The sequence below is a fragment of the Protomyctophum parallelum genome (genome assembly GCF_964188405.1).
Source record: "Protomyctophum parallelum genome assembly, chromosome: 11".
NCBI classification, from domain to species: Eukaryota; Metazoa; Chordata; class Actinopteri; order Myctophiformes; family Myctophidae; genus Protomyctophum; species Protomyctophum parallelum.
Genome location: NC_139707.1, coordinates 35,838,043 through 35,859,777, shown reverse-complemented (window position 1 = coordinate 35,859,777; position 21,735 = coordinate 35,838,043). Strand labels below are relative to the sequence as shown.

Here is a 21,735-nt window from a genome sequence, read left to right as displayed (position 1 = left end):
ACCCACGTACTAGAAGAAGAACCCCTTCATGCAAGCCTGCGCAACACGGCTCCGTCTTTTTGGCAAATCTAGAACTTCCTGTTTGAGAGCTAGCAAATTTAAGACATTCGGTTGCTTTCAGAATAAAAGTTTAGTTAATTAAATAATTTTTTATTAGTTATTGTAAAGAGTACTAAAGACACACATTATGTTTCTGTGTAAAAATAAGTAATTAAATAACACAGAAACATAATGTGTGTCTTATAGCATCATTTAATGTTTAATGTTTTAATGTGCAAATAACTTTTTTTAAATACCCTAGAGGGTACTCTTATTTTAAAGAGATCGTCTTAAATTTGCTGTCTTAGATTTGCCAAAAAAACAGTGCCGCGCAACACTGCTCTGGGCTGACAGGCGCAGCCCAGAGCATGCAGGCAAAGCGCGCCACGGGATGGTTATATATTTTATAATACATTAGGCTACATAAACGCTGCTGCCGCGGCTGCCGCCTATCACAAGGCTTTTTACATCATGGTTTTACATTCACCATCGCTGATGAGCAGCACTTTGTAGGCGAGGAGGGAGGCTTGTTCAGGAACTCTATTATATGGCTCTGCATCAATGTAATAAAGCTATGCGCTGTGAGCCAACGTGAGCCATGATGTCATAAGTTTTGCGGATTCACTGTTTTGCCTGTTTACACGGAGAAGGGATAAAATGGCGTTCTCAAAGATTTCCACTCTGGAAGGTGGTTTCACTTTGTTGCGTTTTCACCTCCCTAGAACACGGTTCTCGTCTAAATGACAGCAGCAAACAATACTTTATTTTGCCGTTTTCTATGAACACCATCCTCGTGTAAATAGCACCTTAGTTACATCAATATTGTTCTTATGAAATAGTTGGTTTGTTGCCTAGAATTATAGAGACTGCCAGGGACTTCCCATTCAGTCGCGCGCGCACACAGCCACACACACACACACACACACACACACACACACATACACAGACACACACATAGGGGCGACACGCCAATACACACACACACGTGCGGCCGATATTTGTTAAATGTTTCGGGACATTTAATATCGCTGAGACAGTTTATTTATTTTTGGACCACAATGCTTATATTTGAGACAATTTAAAAAGGAAACTTCTACGGCCCTGGACCAGGGGATGAGCGAGTGACATCAGGACTTCATGTAGAGATTTCACCGTCTGACAGCTCCGCTGTAGTGCTGACATGAATGGTAAACGGTGCATTTACCATTTATGTTACCATCTATGTAAAGCGCCTTTATCCAAGGCGCTTTACATAGATTGTGCATTACATTCACCCATTCACGCACACATTCACACACTGATGGCTGCGGGAAACATGCAAGGCACCAACCAGCACATCTGGAGCAATTAGGAGTTCAGTGTCTTGCTCAAGGACACTTGGGGGAGCCTGGGTTCGAACTGGCAACCTTGTTGTTACCACCCGGCCACTCTACCCCTGAGCCACCGCCGCCCACATAATGAAGTGACATTATTCCGGTTAGAGTGACTCAGCCCTGCGCTCGCTTCTCGCCTTGTGTACAGTACATATACAGTATGTTCTTCTCAAACAGGCTTAAAAGGTTCACTTTTCTGTGGACTCTTAACGTTACACCTATATCTACATATTTAAGCATTTATTTCATATTTACATGTCAATTTCAGCTCAGACAAACTACTCCCATCAACTAACAATGTCTTTAATCAAGGACTAGTGTACCGGCCGTGCATTTACTGTATATATCACCATATTGTAGCCTATACTGTACTGTAGCAGCAGTTTGTGTTATGATGAGTCTTAGCTCCAGTGTTTCCTCTGTGGACGTCATCTCCAGATGACAGGGACATATGGGCCCGATCAGTTCTGCAGCATCCGCACACTGTTTTAACCCATTCTGACCTGAGATCGTGCTATGAGCTTGTAGATCTGCTATTTATCAATAGCTAAAGCACGACATGATGCTAACACCAATATGGGTTAAAGCTGTGGCGCTGCGCTGATCACTCACCGTGACCTTCTCCACAACTTGTGTGTGTGTGTGTGTGTGTGTGTGTGTGTGTGTGTGTGTGTGTGTGTGTGTGTGTGTGTGTGGTCTCACAACCATTCAGCATCTTCCAGCCACATTAAAGTTTAAAGGGGATGAAGGTTTTTAAGGTTTACATTTTTGATGACTGCATGCCTTCCATAATGAATAGGGTTATCAGTATTACACCCTAATGCTATGCCTCTAATCGCAGCTTTGCTATCTTGGCTCTTAACCACTCAACCCTTTTTTACAAAATAGCCTTGTAGATCTATATTTGATTTGAATGTGTTTAGGACATTATTTTGCCTAAATGACACGGCCAGAATACGGACACCAGGGTTAATGTGTTTATCTCTGCGTGCTGAAATGATCGTTTAACATTATTAATTTTTTTTAAGATATTTTTTTGCGGCTTACGCCTTTTATTGATTTTTTTGAAGGGACAGACAGTAGGCTGACAGGAAACGGGAGAGAGATGGGGGGATGACATGCAGTAAAGGCCGTGTCGGGTCCGGGAGTCGAACCCGCGGCACACTGCGACTGGATCACCAGTCCGGTGTCCAGACCGTTACGCTACGGCCTGGGCCTCGTTTAACATTATTGTTTGAAAAAACATTTTGGTGGAAATTAACAAATACAGCAAACACTACATTTGTGACATTAATCTCTTCCGCTCCTTTGAAGCGGGAAAGCCATCAAAGTGCGTTCCAACACTTTCATATTTAAGCACGCCATTGTCCGTCAAGGTACTTCAACCATGCCCCCCGTTAATACTGTAAGCTATTTCGCCCCAAGTCAACAGAGCGACAGCTGCGATATATGGTAGTACACAGACACACAAATATGTCAAATCCCCTGTGCTGTAGAGACTCTCTTCATGTGGATAAATCCATTTAAAGGGGTCGCGCTCTGGGCCGCTATACAAGACCTGACGCGGAGAGGGCTTTTTATTTATCACCATAGGACCCCGGCCCACCCCCCTGCCAGGCCACTTCCCCTTCCATCCCGCGCTGACGCTTATAGAAATGCTTTTGATTTGTGAAGGCGAGTGAAACTCGCTGTGATTGGAGCTGCTCATGCTGGACGGAGGCCTATACGTGTGTTTGACTGGCCGTCAGGTTGTATGGGATCAGTGGGGCTTTGATGCGGCCCCGGACAGCTTTGTTGCCACTCTGCGGGTAAGACCGGAACCCACCTATATGCTTTCTATGGCATAGGCAGCTCCCGGCAGGAGAAACTACACGCAGCTGTGCGACATGAGACTAATTCGTGTGTGTGTGCGTGTGTGTGTGTGTGTGTGTGTGTGTGTGTGTGTGTGCGGTACGTGTATGCGTGGGTGCGTTAACTTAACAAAGGTGCAGACGATCAGAAATCAGCAGAGTGATCGACGTTTGCTCTAAAAAAAAAGTCTGGGTTTCCGAGGCTACTCTGCGGGAGACCTCCAGTCATGTATGGCCAACTTCCCACCGAGCGCAGCTGAATTGCCATCAGAAGCTTGACTTTTTCCCATTTTAGAACCTTATTTTATTTAACACGAAAGGGCAACCGTTGGCCTTTTTTTCCAGCGCCGACCTGATATAAACCGCTCGCAATAGACAGCTCGAAATTGCTGAGTATAGTCATGACCTCAGGGTCAGCTGTAGAGGAACTTGCTCAAGGGCTCTGTGATGATGAGTACTTTAACTTCTACTACCACTACATCTCAGAGCCAGAATTTGTAGTACATTTTGATGCTGATACTTTTGTACTTTTACTCGAGTACATTTTAAATTCCGTACTTTTACTTGTAACAGAGTAGTTCTAAATTGCAGTATTGGTACCTTTACTTAACAATCGAGTACTTTTTCCACCTTTTGTGTGCTTCGCTGTTTGGAAAGCACAGCAGCATTATTTATTCACCCACGCATGCAGTAATATGTATGCACAATGTTCTGACTCCACCATATCGGCCTCTATTTATGTTTTGTCTGTTGTGTTTTTTATCATGTTATCAATCGTACACTAATGAGAAAACTACCTGGTGTGGTGGATGTCGGGCCTAAAAGCCTGATTTATAGTGGTTTGCACACCGAAAATAGCCGATCTACAAGCTCACAACTAGGCATGTATAACGATATATTGCAAACTGATTTAAATCGATAATAATAATAATAAACTTTATTTGTATAGCACCTTTCATACATAAATGCAGCTCAAAGTGCTTCACAGGGCAGGACACAAAAATAAAATACAATAAAACACAAGTAGTAAAAATTATGAAATTGAATATAAGAACTCATAGTAAAACTCAACTAAAAGTAAGAGTGAAGAGGTGAGTCTTGAGTTGAGATTTAAAAATGTCTACAGAGGGTGCGTGTCTGAGCTTGAATGGAAGTTTATTCCAGGCTGTTGGGCCGTAGAAGCAAAAAGCTGCCTCACCATATTTTTTTGTGCACATTCTTTTAGGCACTTCAAGTAGGCCAGCATTGGAGGACCTGAGGGGGCGGTTAGGGACATATCTAGGTAGGCAGTCACGGAGGTACGGAGGTGCGAGACCATTGAGAGCTTTATAGACAAGTAAAATAATTTTAAAATCAATCCTAAAAACAACTGGAAGCCAGTGCAGTGATGCCAAAACTGGAGTAATATGTTCTCTCATCTTAGTTCTAGTTAAAACTCTAGCTGCTGCATTTTGGACAAGTTGTAATCTGTCAGTCGTTTTCTTAGGCAGTCCTGAAAAGAGTGCATTGCAGTAGTCAAGCCGAGAAAAAACAAAGGCGTGGATTAGCGTTTTTGCATCGTCCAAGGACAAATAGGCTCTGATTCGTGCAATATTTCTAAGGTGAAAAAAGGCAATCTTGGTAACATGATTAATGTGTGAGTTAAAGTTCAATTCAGAATCAATAATAACCCCCAGGTTCTTTACTGTACTGTTACTTTCTACAGTCAGGTTGCCAAGTCTGCTTATTATTGATTCTTTCTGCTCGCTAGAACCGATTATGAGAACTTCTGTCTTATCCTCATTTAGCTTGAGAAAGTTCTCACTCATCCAACATTTGATGCTAGACAGACAGGTCAACAGCGGGTCTAAGGCACAGGGATCATCTGGGGCCACAGAAAGATATAGTTGGGTATCATCAGCATAGAAATGAAAATTGACTCCGTGATTGGTAATGAGTTCACCCAATGGCAGAATGTACAAGGAGAACAGCAGAGGACCAAGAATCGAGCCCTGTGGGACACCAGAACTGATGTCGTGTCTGTCTGAGTCAAACTCGGCTAGATTGACAAAGTAACTTCTGTTTGATAGGTAGGAGGAGAACCAGGACAGGGCCGTACCAGACAGGCCTATCCAGTGCTCCAGACGCTGTATTAAAATTGAATGATCAATCGTGTCAAATGCAGCCGTTAAATCTAGAAGTAAGAGAACGGATACATGTTTCTTGTCAGCAGACACCCTAAGATCATTCATTACTTTTACAAGTGCTGTTTCTGTGCTGTGATTTTTCCTAAAGCCAGATTGGAATTTGTTGTGCACATTATTGTTCTGTAGAAATACATCCAATTGATGAGAGATGCATTTTTCTAAAACCTTGCCCAGAAAGGGTAGATTTGAAATGGGTCGATAGTTACCCAAAACAGAGGGATCAAGATTGTGTTTCTTGAGTAGGGGCCTAACTACGGCAGTCTTCAGTGAGTCTGGGAAGACGCCTGATTGTAGAGAGCTGTTTACAATTTTTAGGATATCTCCAATCACACTGTCTAGGACCTCTTTGAGAAAGGTGGTGGGAATTGTATCCAATGAACAGGAGGAAGATGTCATCTGTGATATGGTTTTGCGGAGTTCGTCTTCATCAATTGCGCAAAACGATAATAGTCTCCCCCTGGAGAGATCTACCCTGGGACCATTAGCTGCTGTTTGAAGGTTTGCGCTAGCAGCAGCACCATTCATAATATCAGCTCTAATGTTAAAGATTTTGTTATCAAAAAAGCATGCAAACTCATTAGGACTCATTAAGAATAGGACTCTGGCATTTTTCTTGTTCTCGTTAATAATGCCAGAGAAATATGCCTGCCTTGCTAGACGCAGGGCTTTGTTATAGGCGACTGTTGACTTTTTAAGAATCTCTAGGTGGGTGGTGAGTTTATTTTTTCTCCAAGCTCGCTCAGCTCTACGACATTCTTGCTTCAGTGAGCGTGTATGCTCATTTAACCAGGGCGTCACTCTGGTGTTATGTTTCTTTTTTGTTTTCAACGGAGCCACTATATCAAGAGCTGACTCTAGTTTAATATTAAAAATTTGAACCATATAATTTACTGGGGGAGTATCGGGCAGGAGGGGGCCCAGATGACGAGAGAACTCGTCAGCTGCAGAAGAGCTAAAAAAAACGATTTGTTATGGTATATTCAGTGATGTTTTTCTCTAGATCAGAGACAGTCATATTAAAACACAGCAAATAGTGGTCTGATAGCTCAGGCCTTTCAATAGTCCTTTCCACAGTGATGTTCATCCCTCTAGAAATCACCAGGTCCAGAGTGTGCCCATGTTTATGTGTAGGCCCAACAACATGTTGGATAAACTCAAAGGAGTGCAATAACTCTAAGAAACCCATAGCCACAGCATCTGTAGCATCATCCAGGTGCAGATTAAAATCACCTGAGATAAGAGTTCTGTCATAGTTAGTGGAGCAGATAGATAAAAGTTCTGATATTTCTGTTAGAAATATTGCTTTACTGAATTTTGGCGGGCGATAAATGCTAATCATTGGCATAGAGGATTTACCAAGTAATATAGTGGCCTGGTATTCAAAAGATGTAAAGCTGCCCAGGGTCAGAGCCTTGAATTTTAATGTGTCTGAAAAAATTATTGCCAGTCCACCTCCTTTCTTAGCCTCGCAAACAGAGTGAATGAAACTGTAGTTTGCGGGACAGGCTGGCGCTAGGAGAGCGCTATGATATGAATCGATTTAATCAGAAATGAAAATCGATCTGTGATACAAAATGTGAGCTTTAGTCATATTCCATCATATTCAAGTGCTTTTGGAGAGAAATGAGGTGGCGGGGAGCTGTGTGTGTGTGTGTGTGTGTGTGTGTGTGTGTGTGTGTGTGTGTGTGTGTGTGTGTGTGTGTGTGTGTGTGTGTGTGTGTGTGTGTGTGTGTGTGTGTGTGTGTGTGTGTGTGTGTGTGTGTGTGTGTGTGTGTGTGTGTGTGTGTGTGCGCGCCCAGGTGATGGTCGTTGATGCTCAATTAATACATCAAGGAAAGCAACTATGTTTCTGCACTGTCAAATAGGTCTCCATCTGGCATCAAAGAAAGCTTTGAACTCGAGCTAGATTCTAAACAAGAAAGCATGTTTACAGTTGTTGCACAGAAAATGAAGTACTCGTACATGGAAAGTAATGCATCTTTTGCAATGTAGTTCAATACAAATTGTGAAATTGTAGATTAACCGGGTGCAGTACTTAGTTTAGACAGGTTTTGGTTTAGACTAGTCATTGGTTAGACCAGTCATTAGTCCTCACAACTACAACCTATCTCAAACCCTCACCCTAAACCTAACCTCCCATGGGGCAGCACACCTAAACCTAGCCTTAACCCATGTCTAACCAATGACTAGTCTAAACTAAGTATGCACCCCGATGAACCCATTCTGGACGGGAACCCCTTTTGGTGTTTTAAGCAGTATGTTATACTTTAGCTATTAGCTATCTACAAGCTCATAGCGAGGCACCGAGTGCCGCGCTACGAGCTTGTAGACCTGCATTTTTATCGTGAAAATGTGTCGCAAATCTTTGAATATATATTCTTTCAGTTCGGTCATTTTTCTGGAAACCTAATATAATATCGTGATTGGAATCGTATCGTGAGTTCAGTGAATCGATGCCTACTCCCAACGCTTTGCGTCACGACACCTTCTCATTGTGAGCGTGTACATCGGCCATTTGTTTGAGTGTGTTTGAGGATGCTGTAGCTGAGCTGCTTCTCAAGCTCAAACTCCTTCTCGCTGCCACTGATTCTCTCTCTTTCTCTCTCTCTTTCCCCTCAGCGCTCCATCCATGGATCTCCGTTTTCTCCCAGCCCGGTGTGAGAGACTACTCCCAGCTTACCCTTGACCTGACTAGGAATGAGCTGATCGTGGGTGCCAGGTAAGGGGATCTGGAAATTCACTCAGCCTTTTCTTTTTCTCGCCCCTTCATCCTGCGCGGCTCGCGGCACTGACAATCGGATCACTCACACAATGCGCTTCTGTAGGCACCGATGGCTTTTTAAGTAGTCCACTGAGGACGCGCTGGATTCGAGTCAAGCATAGGATTTGGCAGAGCGAGTGGATTCTGAAGGAAATATCAAGCCCAACAGAGTATGCATGCGTGCGTGTTTCGGGTTGCTTTCAGGCCAGCATCAAGTTAGCAGCAACCTTATTTGACATTTTAGAAGAGCACGTACGCACCCACGCGCACACACACACACACGCACGCACGCACGCACACACACATGCCTTTGATGACTCAGCGCTAAAGCTGAAAATAATATCTTGCATTCACCGTCGGGCCAATTACAGTCTAACATTTCACTGACACTAGTTCTGGCTGACACCGACCAAAATTGCCTGTCTCCTTTTCTTTTGCAATATTAGGCAAAGTCTTGACTTCTATATCATGCTTTCTCCTCTCTCCAGAAACTACCTGTTTAGACTGGACCTAAGTAACATGTCCCTGATCCAGGTAAGACCATCCGTGTGTTCTCTAGTCTGCTGTACTGTCAGCTTTGTCTGTCTCTCTCTGCGTTACTGCGTGCGTGCGTGCGTGCGTGCTTGCCTGCGTGCGTGGGGTAGGTACGTGTGGTCCAGCCTGCAGCATCCTCCAACATTGTTCTTTCCTTTCCTGGTTGACTGCTGCTCCCCAAACCAGTGCGCGCACACACACACACACACACACACACACACACACACACACACACACACACACACACACACACACACACACACACACACAGTACACACACACACACACACACACACACACAGTACACACACACACACACACACACACAGTACACACACACCACCTCCCAACGGGCATGTGCAGCTCAGCAGATGTGTTGTTTATGTTGTTGGCGTGGTGAGGTGACTCTCTGCTGCCTGCATCACTTTGACAGCAGGCCCAGTCAGTCTGGGGAGAGGTTTCCTACCACCAGTTTTTTTGGGACTGTTGAGAGTACATTACTGTATATTGCTGTCAGGTGTTGGAAAGAAACCTTCCATTTCCACAACAGCTATACTTTTCTAGGAAATGGGGAAATGGAACTATAATGCGTGTCCCCTGGAGAGCCCCCTGGGTTGTTACTATGTAGTCACTTAAGCTCTTGTTCATTATTTTCGTTGGTTCAATATTTGATTATAATACCCACAGACGGACTTAACCCATTTAGACCTACACGATTCTACAAATGTCTTCTAATTCCTGACAGTTTTCTCAAAAACCCTATGTTTCTATTCATTCGTTCTCAACCTTTTTCATGTGCGTGCGTGCGTCAAAAAACGAACCGGGGCAATTTTAAAGCAGTCACGCAACGCAACGCATCGTACACAGTGGAGCCACCCTTCATTGATTTAAAAAAGGGAACATTCCCTGACGGCGACGGAGACGCGACGCTGACGCGCCCGGTGGAGCCCCGGCGTCAGGGACCCCCAGAATTATATGTATTTGGCCGCCCCCCTTCTGAAAATATATGTAGTTCCAGGGACCCCTCGTCCCTCCCTGGAACTACAAACTTTTGAGTTAAAAACATCATATTCGGCCCAGGCCGTAGCGTAACGGTCTGGGCACCGGACTGGTGATCCAGTCGCGGTGTGCCGCGGGTTCGACTCCCGGACCCGACACGGCCTTTACCGCATGTCATCCCCCCATCTCTCTCCCGTTTCCTGTCAGCCTACTTTCTATCCCTTAAAGAATCAATAAAAAGGCGTAAGCCGCAAAAAAATATCTTAAAAAAAAAAACAAAAAAAACATCATATTCCAAATTTGTGCCACAATTTAAAAAGAACTGCAGACCTACAAGCTCGTAGAGTGCTGCGCTATGAGCTTGTAGATCTGCTATTTTTCAATAGCTAAAGTGTAACATATGGGGGGCACGTTGGCACAGTTGGTAGTGCTGTCGCCTCACAGCTAGAAGGTCCTGGGTTCGATTCCCGCTCGGGGCGCTGTGGGTGCTGGTGGCGTGTTTCCTCCTCCGCGTCATCAGTGCCCATACCCGAAGGCGGGGTTGGCGAAAGGGCCTTTCTGTGTGGAATTTTGCATGTTCTCCCCGTGTCCCCTAGGGTAGGTACCCTCACAAAAACATGCAGTAATCCTGGTCTCTAAACTGCCTCCCCCTGGCCAGCCGGCTCGCCTGATGGAGGGGAAAGGAAATGGTTGGAATAACGTGTTCCTTCCACGCGCTACGTCCAACCAGGGAAACTCCCCCCATGTCAGGTGTAAAGGAGCAACTTGGACACTCAAGCATGAAGGAAGCATGAGTTAAGTCCGTTGCTCTCCCCAGGTTGGCGGAGGGTGTGTAGAGCCCAGTATTACATTAGATGATTGACACAGGGGTGAAAAATGGGTTACAAAATCGTGGGATAAAAAATATATATAAAAAAAGAAAAGTGTAACATAATCCTTAAAACACCAAAAAGGGTTCGCGCCCCAAAATAGGTTAAACCACTTTCAAGTGAGCTTAATTGTAGACGGGGTTACATTATAGTGTACATTAGTGTACATTATAATGGCGAATTCATTTATGGAAGAAAAAAACATAAAAATATTAAATATGGCGATGCAAAGGTTTCCACCCGACAGTGACGATTGTCTGCTGTATATACAATGGTAGTAGATATTAGATATAGCACGAGTCCAGTGCCAGCAGAGAGCAACAACTTATTTATCCTTAACCCATTTTGGGCGGGAACCCCTTTTGGTGTATTAAGCATTATGTTATGCTTCAGCTGTTGGAAAAATAGCAGATATACAAGCTCATAGCGCGGCACCGAGTGCCGCGCTATGAGCTTGTAGGTCTGCCATTTTTGAAAAATCGTGAAAATGTAGTGCAAATCTTTGAATATATATATTTTTTCAGAGCCAATGTTTTTTAACTCAAATCTTTGCTTCTGAGGGGTTCCTGGAACAACATATTTTCAGATGGGGGTCGGCGGGCAATTACATATAATCTCGGGGGTCCTTGACATGAAAATTTTTGAGAACGACTGACATAGAAACATAGGGTTTTTCAGAAAACTCTCAGGATTTAGAAGACATTTGCAGAACGGTCGAAATGGGTTAACTGGTTTTGAGGCGCTAGATGTCTACCTGTCATTTGATTAGTTGCTCTGGGAGAGAGGCCCCCACAGCACATGGGCGTGAGTTATGTGTCTGAAAACAAACCCTCCATAGGCAGCAGCAGCAGCCACTGTGCTATTATAGCTTTGATGAAGATGTGGAAATGGATGGAGGATGTCTCTCTCTCTCTCTCTCTCTCTCTCTGCTAGACTTTTCCCTTTCCCCAAATCAACACCGTCTCCTTTCCTGTCATTCCAAAGCTTCCCAATAGGGTTCCTTCCTCGAGTAACCCTAGGATTAGCATTTGTTTTTATTAAAAACCAAACCGAATGTTAATGTTGTCTATTAGTGAAATGTCATGTTCATTGAAGATCATGTTGTTGCCGCACTAAATTGGCTAACGACTAGACTCGAGTAACGGCTAAATTGAGGAGAAGGCATACAAAGTAGCAAAAGTATAGGAAACAAAAACAAATGAAGTCTAAAACAATAAACAATATATAAGGCAGTGAATCCTTGTATCTCTACTGTATATTTCAACTGTGCGTGGTTTCTTTTTAGTTTTTTTTATATTTTTTTTTGTAGGACATTATGCATTGTGGGGACATTCTGTCTGTACTTGAAGCAGCCTATAGTACAGTAACATGCATAGAGCTGATTCTGATTCATACAGTACATACTATACTTAATCACACCAGATGTACATGGCTGTGTAGCCATCACTGGTAAACCCTGTGAGTTAAATGAACACTGGCACTTTTTACATTATGCATGTACAGTACTGTCTATATGCTCTCTCTCACTGTCTGTGACTCACTGATGGAGTCACCGTAGGTCACACACATGGATTGTAATTTCCCGAATAAAAGAAGAGAAAAACCCCCTGCCGTTTCATTGAGTTTAGCTTGTTTGCATTAATATTTCACTGGAGTGGAAAACGGCTCCTCCGGTATATATATATATATATATATATATATATATATATATATATATATATATGCTCTTTCCGTATTTTGGGGGAAAGTCCCCTTGACCCTGTTTGGATTGAATTATAGATGAGCTGCATATAGTACCCACCGGACCACTGCCATTTTCCCCTCTCTCCTATTACACACATTTAATTGGATCAAGACAGACAACATTCTGGGAGTAGTTACTGTACGTGCCGTATAGGATTGGAGGGTTATACATTATAATTCACACCCACGACGACCACATACTTCCACAAGATGGACGCTGTGGTTTCGGCTTGGGGTTTAACCACTGTAACCACTTCAACCCCCACATGCACTGCTTTGTTCGCTTCACGCCAAATCCCTTTCGCTCTACATGGTGCGGTGGCTCAGGGGTAGAGTGACCGGATTCGAACCGCAAGGTTCCCACTAGTTTGAAGTTCGAACCCTGTGGGCTCCCCCAGAGTTGGTGGCGAAGTGTACTTTAGCCCCTAATTTGCTCCCGATGTGCAGGTCGGTGCCTTGCAGGGTTTCCATCCGAGCATCGGCGTGTGGATGTGTGAATGTAATGCACAATCTATGTAAAGCGCCTTGCATAAAGACGCTATATAAAATGCACCATTTATCATTTACATGCTTCATCTACGTGTTTCTAAAGCGTCCGTCTTCACTGAATGTTCGCTGACCGTGTCCAGAATAGGGTTCAGGTGGTTTAGAGGCACATGTCATTGTCCAGAATAGGGTTCAGGTGGTTCAGGGGCACATGTCATTGTCCAGAATAGAGTTCAGGTGGTTCAGGGGCACATGTCATTGTCCAGAATAGAGTTCAGGTGGTTCAGGGGCACATGTCATTGTCCAGAATAGGGTTCAGGTGGTTTAGAGGCACATGTCATTGTCCAGAATAGGGTTCAGGTGGTTTAGGGGCACATGTCATTGTCCAGAATAGGGTTCAGGTGGTTATGGGGCACACGTCATTGTCCAGAATAGGGTTCAGGTGGTTTAGAGGCACATGTCATTGTCCAGAATAGGGTTCAGGTGGTTTAGGGGCACATGTCATTGTCCAGAATAGGGTTCAGGTGGTTATGGGGCACACGTCATTGTCCAGAATAGGGTTCAGGTGGTTCAGAGGCACATGTCATTGTCCAGAATAGGGTTCAGGTGGTTTAGAGGCACATGTCATTGTCCAGAATAGGGTTCAGGTGGTTTAGGGGCACATGTCATTGTCCAGAATAGGGTTCAGGTGGTTTAGGGGCACATGTCATTGTCTAGAATAGGGTTCAGGTGGTTTAGAGGCACATGTCATTGTCCAGAATAGGGTTCAGGTGGTTTAGGGGCACATGTCATTGTCCAGAATAGGGTTCAGGTGGTTTAGGGGCACATGTCATTGTCCAGAATAGGGTTCAGGTGGTTCAGAGGCACATGTCATTGTCTAGAATAGGGTTCAGGTGGTTTAGAGGCACATGTCATTGTCCAGAATAGGGTTCAGGTGGTTTAGGGGCACATGTCATTGTCCAGAATAGGGTTCAGGTGGTTTAGGGGCACATGTCATTGTCCAGAATAGGGTTCAGGTGGTTTAGGGGCACATGTCATTGTCCAGAATAGGGTTCAGGTGGTTATGGGGCACATGTCATTGTCTAGAATAGGGTTCAGGTGGTTTAGAGGCACATGTCATTGTCCAGAATAGGGTTCAGGTGGTTTAGGGGCACATGTCATTGTCCAGAATAGGGTTCAGGTGGTTTAGAGGCACATGTCATTGTCCAGAATAGGGTTCAGGTGATTCAGGGGCACATGTCATTGTCCAGAATAGGGTTCAGGTGGTTTAGGGGCACATGTCATTGTCTAGAATAGGGTTCAGGTGGTTTAGAGGCACATGTCATTGTCTAGAATAGGGTTCAGGTGGTTTAGAGGCACATGTCATTGTCCAGAATAGGCTTCAGGTGGTTTAGGGGCACATGTCATTGTCCAGAATAGGGTTCAGGTGGTTATGGGGCACATGTCATTGTCCAGAATAGGGTTCAGGTGGTTTAGGGGCACATGTCATTGTCCAGAATAGGGTTCAGGTGGTTTAGGGGCACATGTCATTGTCCAGAATAGGGTTCAGGTGGTTTAGAGGCACATGTCATTGTCCAGAATAGGGTTCAGGTGGTTTAGAGGCACATGTCATTGTCCAGAATAGGGTTCAGGTGATTCAGGGGCACATGTCATTGTCCAGAATAGGGTTCAGGTGATTCAGGGGCACATGTCATTGTCCAGAATAGGGTTCAGGTGGTTCAGGGGCACATGTCATTGGCGGTTTTGGTGATGTTTCTTTTTTTTGGTCCTGCCGTGAGCTTGCATTGCGAGCTTGCTTGCATTGTGCACAGTATAGTGACAGTCACGGCAGTGACAGAATGTTCCTGTACTATACTTTTACAGCACAAAAAGTCACTTTTTCTGCACAGTCAGCATCATTTAAACTCCTGAACCCAATAGCGTTCCTATTCTGGGTGTGAACACGCGGCTTGTAGATTGGCTATTGTCGATGAAAGGATTAGGTGTATATTAGGTGTATATTTATATATTAACACTATTACAATGTACACTTATGCTCCCAGTGGCGCATATATATAGGCCATGTATACGACTCTTCTCCATATCCAACACGGCTTTGGGCTTCCTCAGTCCACCGGCTTCCAGGTGATCTAAGCTCCCACTTTACATTCGTACATTTGAACTTCTCTCAACCTCAGCTGAAATGCTTGGCTGCGCTACGTCGTGCCCCCCCAACAGAACCTGAGGCTGGAAAAAACAAGCCTTGCTTTTTATTTCCCGGACCCTGGTCTTGGAATGACCTACAGACCAGACTCAAACTGGCTTCTGTGATTCCCCTAGTGAGCTTTAAAAGGATTGCCATGGGCACACTTCCCAAACGTTGCTCCTGCTTTTGATGTATATAGCAAATGTTGGTTCTCTTGGATATTAGTCTTTATTGGTTGCGTTACTAGACGTTGCTGTTCTCCCTTTGATCTTCTTCGGTTGTGGGTTCTGTATTTATGAACGTTGGACGTTTGTCCTGTTATTGTCTTGTATTTATTGTTACTGGCAGAGCTGTGTCACTTATTTCACCTCTTCTCTCTTGGCCAGTTCACACTTGGAAAAGAGACTTCAGTCTCAATGTGTTTTTTACTGGTTAAATAAAGATGACAAAAGTCTTTGCCTCAGGTTAGGCCTACTACTAACTACTGTATTATTGGGTTTAAGTGGATAACCTTGTTGTCCCTCTTTTGGACAATTTCCGTCACATTCTTATCTACAGTATGTATGTACAGTAATTCTTTCACTAAACGAGAGCTTGTGGATCTGCTTTTTTAGCCACGCGACGTATCGTACGATAATGTATGAAAACGGGGCTTAAAGGACAACAGCTACTTGATTCATTCACTGCAGCGTGCATACATCAGCGTCCTTAACCCATTTAGACTTGAGGCTGATTCTAAAAAAAGGCTTATTTTTCTTGAAAAACCCATGTTTTTATGTGTCAGCGGTGCTCAACCTTTTTCATGTCAAGGACCCCCAAGATATGTGTATGTATTTTGCCGCCGACCCCCATCTGAAAATATGTTGTTCCAGGGACCCCCCCAGAAGTTTGAGTCGAGTTAAAAACTTTGGCTCTGAAAGAATATATATTCAAAGATTTGCGCCACATTTTCACAATTTCTTTCAATAGCTAAAGTATAACAAAATGCTTGAAAAACACCAGAAGGGGTTCCCGTCCTGAATGGGCTAATGTGCTCTTCGCACAAAGTTCTCTGTCACTGTGGAACGGCAGCATGTATACAGCTGCCACCCGGGTGTCAGTGGCCATATCAGTGCATGCTTTGTCTGCACGTTCGCCTCCTCTTTGCCTTGTTTTGGAGCCAGAAAGTGGACACACACACACACACACACACACACACACAGCCACACACACACACACAGGTTTTCATTTACGTTGCGTTTACGTTGCGTTCCCGCCGTCCGTTCCCGCCGCCGAAATCTGCATTCAAAGATGTTCCTAGAAGCTTTGTCATTGGTCCAAAAAAAAAACGGTCACAACTAGAAAAAGTGCCCTTCCGGGCACAGGTCTCCACCAGGTTATCCACAGATCCGTGCAGTTAGAGGTAAAAACACTTTTCGGCCAGTTATAGCGCCACCTTGAGGCTGAGTTGAAATTGTTCATGTGGCATTTCGTCCTCGGCCTAGTGGGAATGTGGGTGCACAATTTCACGGAAATCACGCGATGTGTTCATGATTTGCAGCATTTTGTTTGAAACTGAGCACTCCTGTGAACTTTGGAAGCCAATCTTAACCAATCAGGATGGAGTCTGATAAATCTGAAAGACCCGTTTCGTTGAATGGCTCTAGAGAGACTGTACCAATTTGCGTGATGTTTGGACAAAATCTGTAGGTGTACTGTGCAAAAACTTGTTTTGCACAAAGCGGCCTCCTGGTGGCGCTATAACAGGCCGTTCTGGAAAGTTTGGGGCAGAGGTTCATGGTTGGCATCCAGGGAGTGTGTATGCAAAATATGGCATGGAAAAACTTGTTTTGCACAAAGCGGCCTCCTGGTGGCGCTATAACAGGCCGTTCTGGAAAGTTTGGGGCAGAGGTTCATGGTTGGCATCCAGGGAGTGTGTGTGCAAAATATGGCATCGACCGGGTTAACGGTGGCCGAGATTAGCTGTTCACGGACACACGGACGGACGGACGGAGTGCAAAACATACTCTCCCCACATGCCTTCGGCCTGGTGGAGACAATGACTATAACCAATCAGGAAGTAGACAGGCAAATCGACCAATGACAAAGCCATTGCTGACTGTCTGAATACCCAAAAAAAGAAAGAAAAAAAAGGTCATTACAATTTTGACATATTATTGCTTATAGCAGCTTTTAAGGTAATTTTTCGTGTTTATTCAGCGTCTTCCCTGCAATTATTAACACTTTGACAATTGAACACGAGTTACACTAAGTTAATTGACTGTAGAACACTTTCCCTCCCGTTCGCAAGTTATACCCGAGTTACGTTTTCATTGTTTAATCCACGTTTTTAATAGGCTTTTAAGTCATACAGGCTTTCCACAGGACAGAGTGTGATATAGGCGACGCCATCAGTCCAATGCGTTACAATGGCGGCGGTGCTGCTGCGCGTTCCTTCTCCTGCTCTGTTGTTGCGGTCGGCACTTTGGAATGTTTTTGAACACTTAAAGCGATTACACCGTTTAAAGTGGATTTTCATGACAAGCAACTATCATGTCGGCGCAGTGGCTTTTCAAAGGTTAGTCAAAACACGTCAGGGAGCTCTGGAACACAAAGTGTTTAATCACGGCAGCTGTTCAGCACAATATTGGAGTGATTCTAATTGAAGCTATAGTAATACACATTATGTACAAAGCACAGCACAGGTGTGGAGCCTCATGGAAACCTTTTTGCTTATTGTAAAATCAAACGCACGCACACACACACGCACGCACGCACACCACACACTCACATACTGAATGAATGAATGCACGCAAACAGATCTGGGCTTGCCCTGAGTATGTATATGGAGATAAACGAGGCAGATCACTCCTCATTGTTGCCGAAGTGGAAGTGTCACCATGTGATGCCAGAGCCCAGATCAATGGCAGCAGGATGAGTTGCCCACTTATAGGTAAGGGGGAGAGAGAGAGAGAGAGAGAGAGAGAGACATAGACAGAGAGAGAGAGAGAGATGGAAGAGGGGAAATGGGGGAGGAGAGTTGTCCGTCCGCCAGCAACGCTAAACAGCCAGAGATACCCAGGAGGGAGGCGCGTTTGGCTCCGGCCCTTTTCCTACCCTTATTGTATAACCGAATGGAAATCGAACCCAGAGCTGTCCCGCTTGCCAACAACCCTCCCCCCTCCCCACCCCCCGGGGAGATCAAGACACATATTTCTGCAGCTTTGAGGGTATATGGAGCTTGGTTCACCCTAGCCAAGGGATATATTATCCTGAGATAATGACTTCAAACCAAAAACCACACCACACCTCCTCCTTCTCCTCCAGATTGACTTTCAGCACCAGAAAACGTATTATCACAGAGGGAGACAAACAAACGCTCTCAGCGAAGACCACAAGTTGACCCGTCGGAGCTGCCCCCCCCCCCCCTCCCCAGTCCTGATTTTACTTTAACGCTTTTAGACCTGAGGACGATTCTACAAAGACATGTCTTCTAAATCCTGACAGTTTTCTGAAAAACCTCATTATATGTTTAACCCTATTTCATGGCAAGGACCCCCACATTATTATGTAATTGGCCGCCGACCCCCATCTGAAAATATGTAGTTCCAGGGACCCTCCCAGAAGCAAAGATTTGAGTTAAAAACGTTTGCTCTGAAAGAATATATATATTCATTTTCACGATGTTTTTTTTTTAAATGGCAGAACTACAAGTTCATAGTGCGGCACTCGGTGCCGCACTATGAGCTTGTATAGATCTACTATTTTTCAACAGCTAAAGCATAACATAATGCTTAAAACACTGCTTAAAACACCAAAAGGCGTCCCCGCTCAGAATGGGTTAAAATAGAGGTCGGCCATTGAGAGGGGGTGAAAGCCATGCCGACTTTTGTCGTCTGGGAGGGAGGGAGGGGGGGGGGGGGGGGGACAAAATGAGTCTGCAGTCTCGGATTGATTGAGAAGCAAACAGGAGAAGGTGCCCTAGCTCCAAACCCCCCCCCCCCCCCCCCTTCCAATCCCCCACGCCCGCCAACAGTCACAATGCTGCATTCTATCCGCTCTGCCCCTGACTCAACCCATTCATCTCTTTACATTTGGCCAGGCTATTGTCATTGCCTGTAACCGCATACCCCTATCATCCTATCACCACCCCACCACCACCACCCCCCCACCACCACCACCACCACCACCAAACCCCTGCACTTTAGAGCCTCTCCACTTCTGTGTGAAGCTATCACTGCCTGCGCTTGTGTGTTCCAGTGTTGATTTTGTCGACTATACCTTAGGAAGACTAATGGAAACTAAATCAAAACTAAGCTAAGGAAAAACAACAGTTCGACGTTGTATCAATGTGCACTGCACAGCTACTGCTGTTGTCCTGCAACGTCACACAGCCGTCATTGTTTTTGTACTACTGAATCGTTTACTTTTTACAGTATAGGTTTTTACTCTCAAGTCTTGAACGGCGCTATTGTTGTCAACAGTGAGAAGCATGGACAGAGTGGTGCTGGCTGATGACGTATCAGCAACAACGTGGCTACGTAACGGGTGACGTTATGAAATGCGTGTCGAGCAGGCTGGAACCCAGGCTAATATGTTTGTGTCACATAGAATGAACGTGTGTTATTTTTGCCATAATAGCAGACTGTCGCTGCAATGGCAGAGCCAAATGAGCCCTATATAGTCTCTCTTCCAGGCTTTCTAAAAAGACAGACTCCAAGCCAAAACAAGCGCTACATTGCATGGCTGTCTGGCAGAGAGAACCAAGCGGGGGTTGTGTGTGAAGGTCTGAAAGGACTTTTCCCTCCCTTCTTCTATAAAGGGACGAAAAGGAGCGCTTTATGTTTGGCAATTCGCGCTGAGTCTGTGTGGTTGTCGTGTGCTATTTATTACACATTGCATGTTGCAGTCTCTCAGCGCTGTCGGGGGTTTGTAGCGTGGGCAGTGCCAGGAGGGCGGGCGGTGCCAGTGGAGTTGCCTGCATGATGCCAGCCGTGTTAAAAAGCTTGGCCCGCGACCATTTTGTTCAGGCACCTGAGATAACACCTGCCACCACGGCCATTAGTAAGCAGGCAAGCGTGGAAAGGATAGACCGCTCTAGCCATCAGCGTGGGAGATCCCTGGAGACCCAAACAAGGTTTGAAAAAGTTTGACACATCATTTGGGCTCCTGGGGGCGAAACTGTAATATCGCTCCGCAAACCAAAAATTCCCTGGAAGTGTCGTTCCACTGAATTAAATTCAATTTGTGATCCAATTCCGAAGCGATCCGTCTTCTATAAATAAATACATAATTATTATCCGTGTTGCTTTGAAGTGTGCAGTTTGTCCAATTTATTTCAAAAGTGTCAACGACCTCGCATGCAGAGATAATATTCGTCAGAAGTCCCATCTCTGATCAACTGTGCCAGTGATGCCGTGCACATTCCGAGGGCCACTTTCAGAAGTTGCTGCAAACGGAAAGCTTGTGTGACGATCTTATTTTCACTCTGGAATTGCGGGCTCGGGTATAGCACCATTTGTGCCGTTTGCTCTCTGGGCTGTGACATCATGTGGGTCAACCAATAGGAAGACGGACGGACGGAGGGAGAGGGGTGGCTCACACCGTTTCTTCAGGAACAATATTTTGTAGTTACATTAATAATTATCCAAATATAGGAGCTTGGCATGCAGACAGACTCTCCTGCTTGAGGAGGACTATAAGCCGATCCTTCGAAGCAACCTACCCGCTGCAATGTGTGCCTTGATGAAGGACAGCTGACTGTCCAAGACGAGGCCTGGACCGTCCCCTCATGCCTTATGCACCCAGAGCCGTATATGTTCCCTCTGGGTTGGGGGTATAGGGGGTGAGGTTATAGGGTTAGGGTTGTGGTTGGCGTTGGCATAGGGCTGAGGGAGCACAGGGTTGTGGGAACATAGACACATGCCCCCTTTTTTAAACTAGCTCCTCGCCACTCGCCCTACACACTTCCACTTGGTTTGAGCATAGATATATAAATCATAGAGACGGCACCGGATGGGAGGGGAATCCCATGCAGTGCTATCTCTATTATTTAATAGACAAATCCATGGAAGCGGTGCCCTAGTTGCCTAGTAGGCCAGGTGTAGGCAATCAATGCTGAGATGTGAAGCTGCGCTTCAGCTCAGCTATATTATTGCCCTCCGTGGATTTGTCTATAGTGAAAGGAAGGGAGTAAGTATAGTAAGATGTGAATGGGCAGTATAGGACATTTATAGCTCAGGGTATATCTTGAATGTATTTATTTATATATCTGATGTTTTATGCACCAATATCCCAAGGTTGAATGTGTCACGCTCTGAAATGGTCTATTTTGCCATGTAGCCTATATACATTGATTGTATTACCTTCTGCTCTGCCATACATATACTGGTCAGTGCTGGTCAGAATTGGTCTGGCCTTACTTCATGTATAATTCATTTAATTAAGATAAAGCACACACTTGCACCAAGATGTGTCCGCATATACGTGCACGCACATGCACGTACGTTTGAATACACACACACATGACCAAAGAGGAGACAAAGCCTGGGCAGAGCCTCTTAGGATTTATTGTATATCTACATTCTACTGTATTACTGTAGGTAGGATTTATTGTATATCTACATTCTACTGTATTACTGTAGGTAGGATTTATTGTATATCCACATTCTACTGTATTACTGTAGGTAGGATTTATTGTATCTACATTCTACTGTATTACTGTAGGTAGG

At 44.8% G+C, this 21,735-nt stretch overlaps 1 protein-coding gene across 4 annotated transcripts in view; it reads left to right on the top strand.

Annotated features, from left to right (window-relative positions):
* The window catches only part of sema5ba (sema domain, seven thrombospondin repeats (type 1 and type 1-like), transmembrane domain (TM) and short cytoplasmic domain, (semaphorin) 5Ba), a 151,800-nt gene that overhangs the window by 25,067 nt on the left and 104,998 nt on the right, over nt 1-21,735 (top strand). For all 4 annotated transcript variants that reach the window (XM_083776085.1, XM_083776083.1, XM_083776084.1 and 1 more), the window contains exons 2-3: nt 8,068-8,167; nt 8,698-8,743. In XM_083776085.1, coding sequence (XP_083632211.1) covers nt 8,068-8,167; nt 8,698-8,743 — 146 coding nt within the window. The remainder of the gene's footprint in view (nt 1-8,067; nt 8,168-8,697; nt 8,744-21,735) is intronic.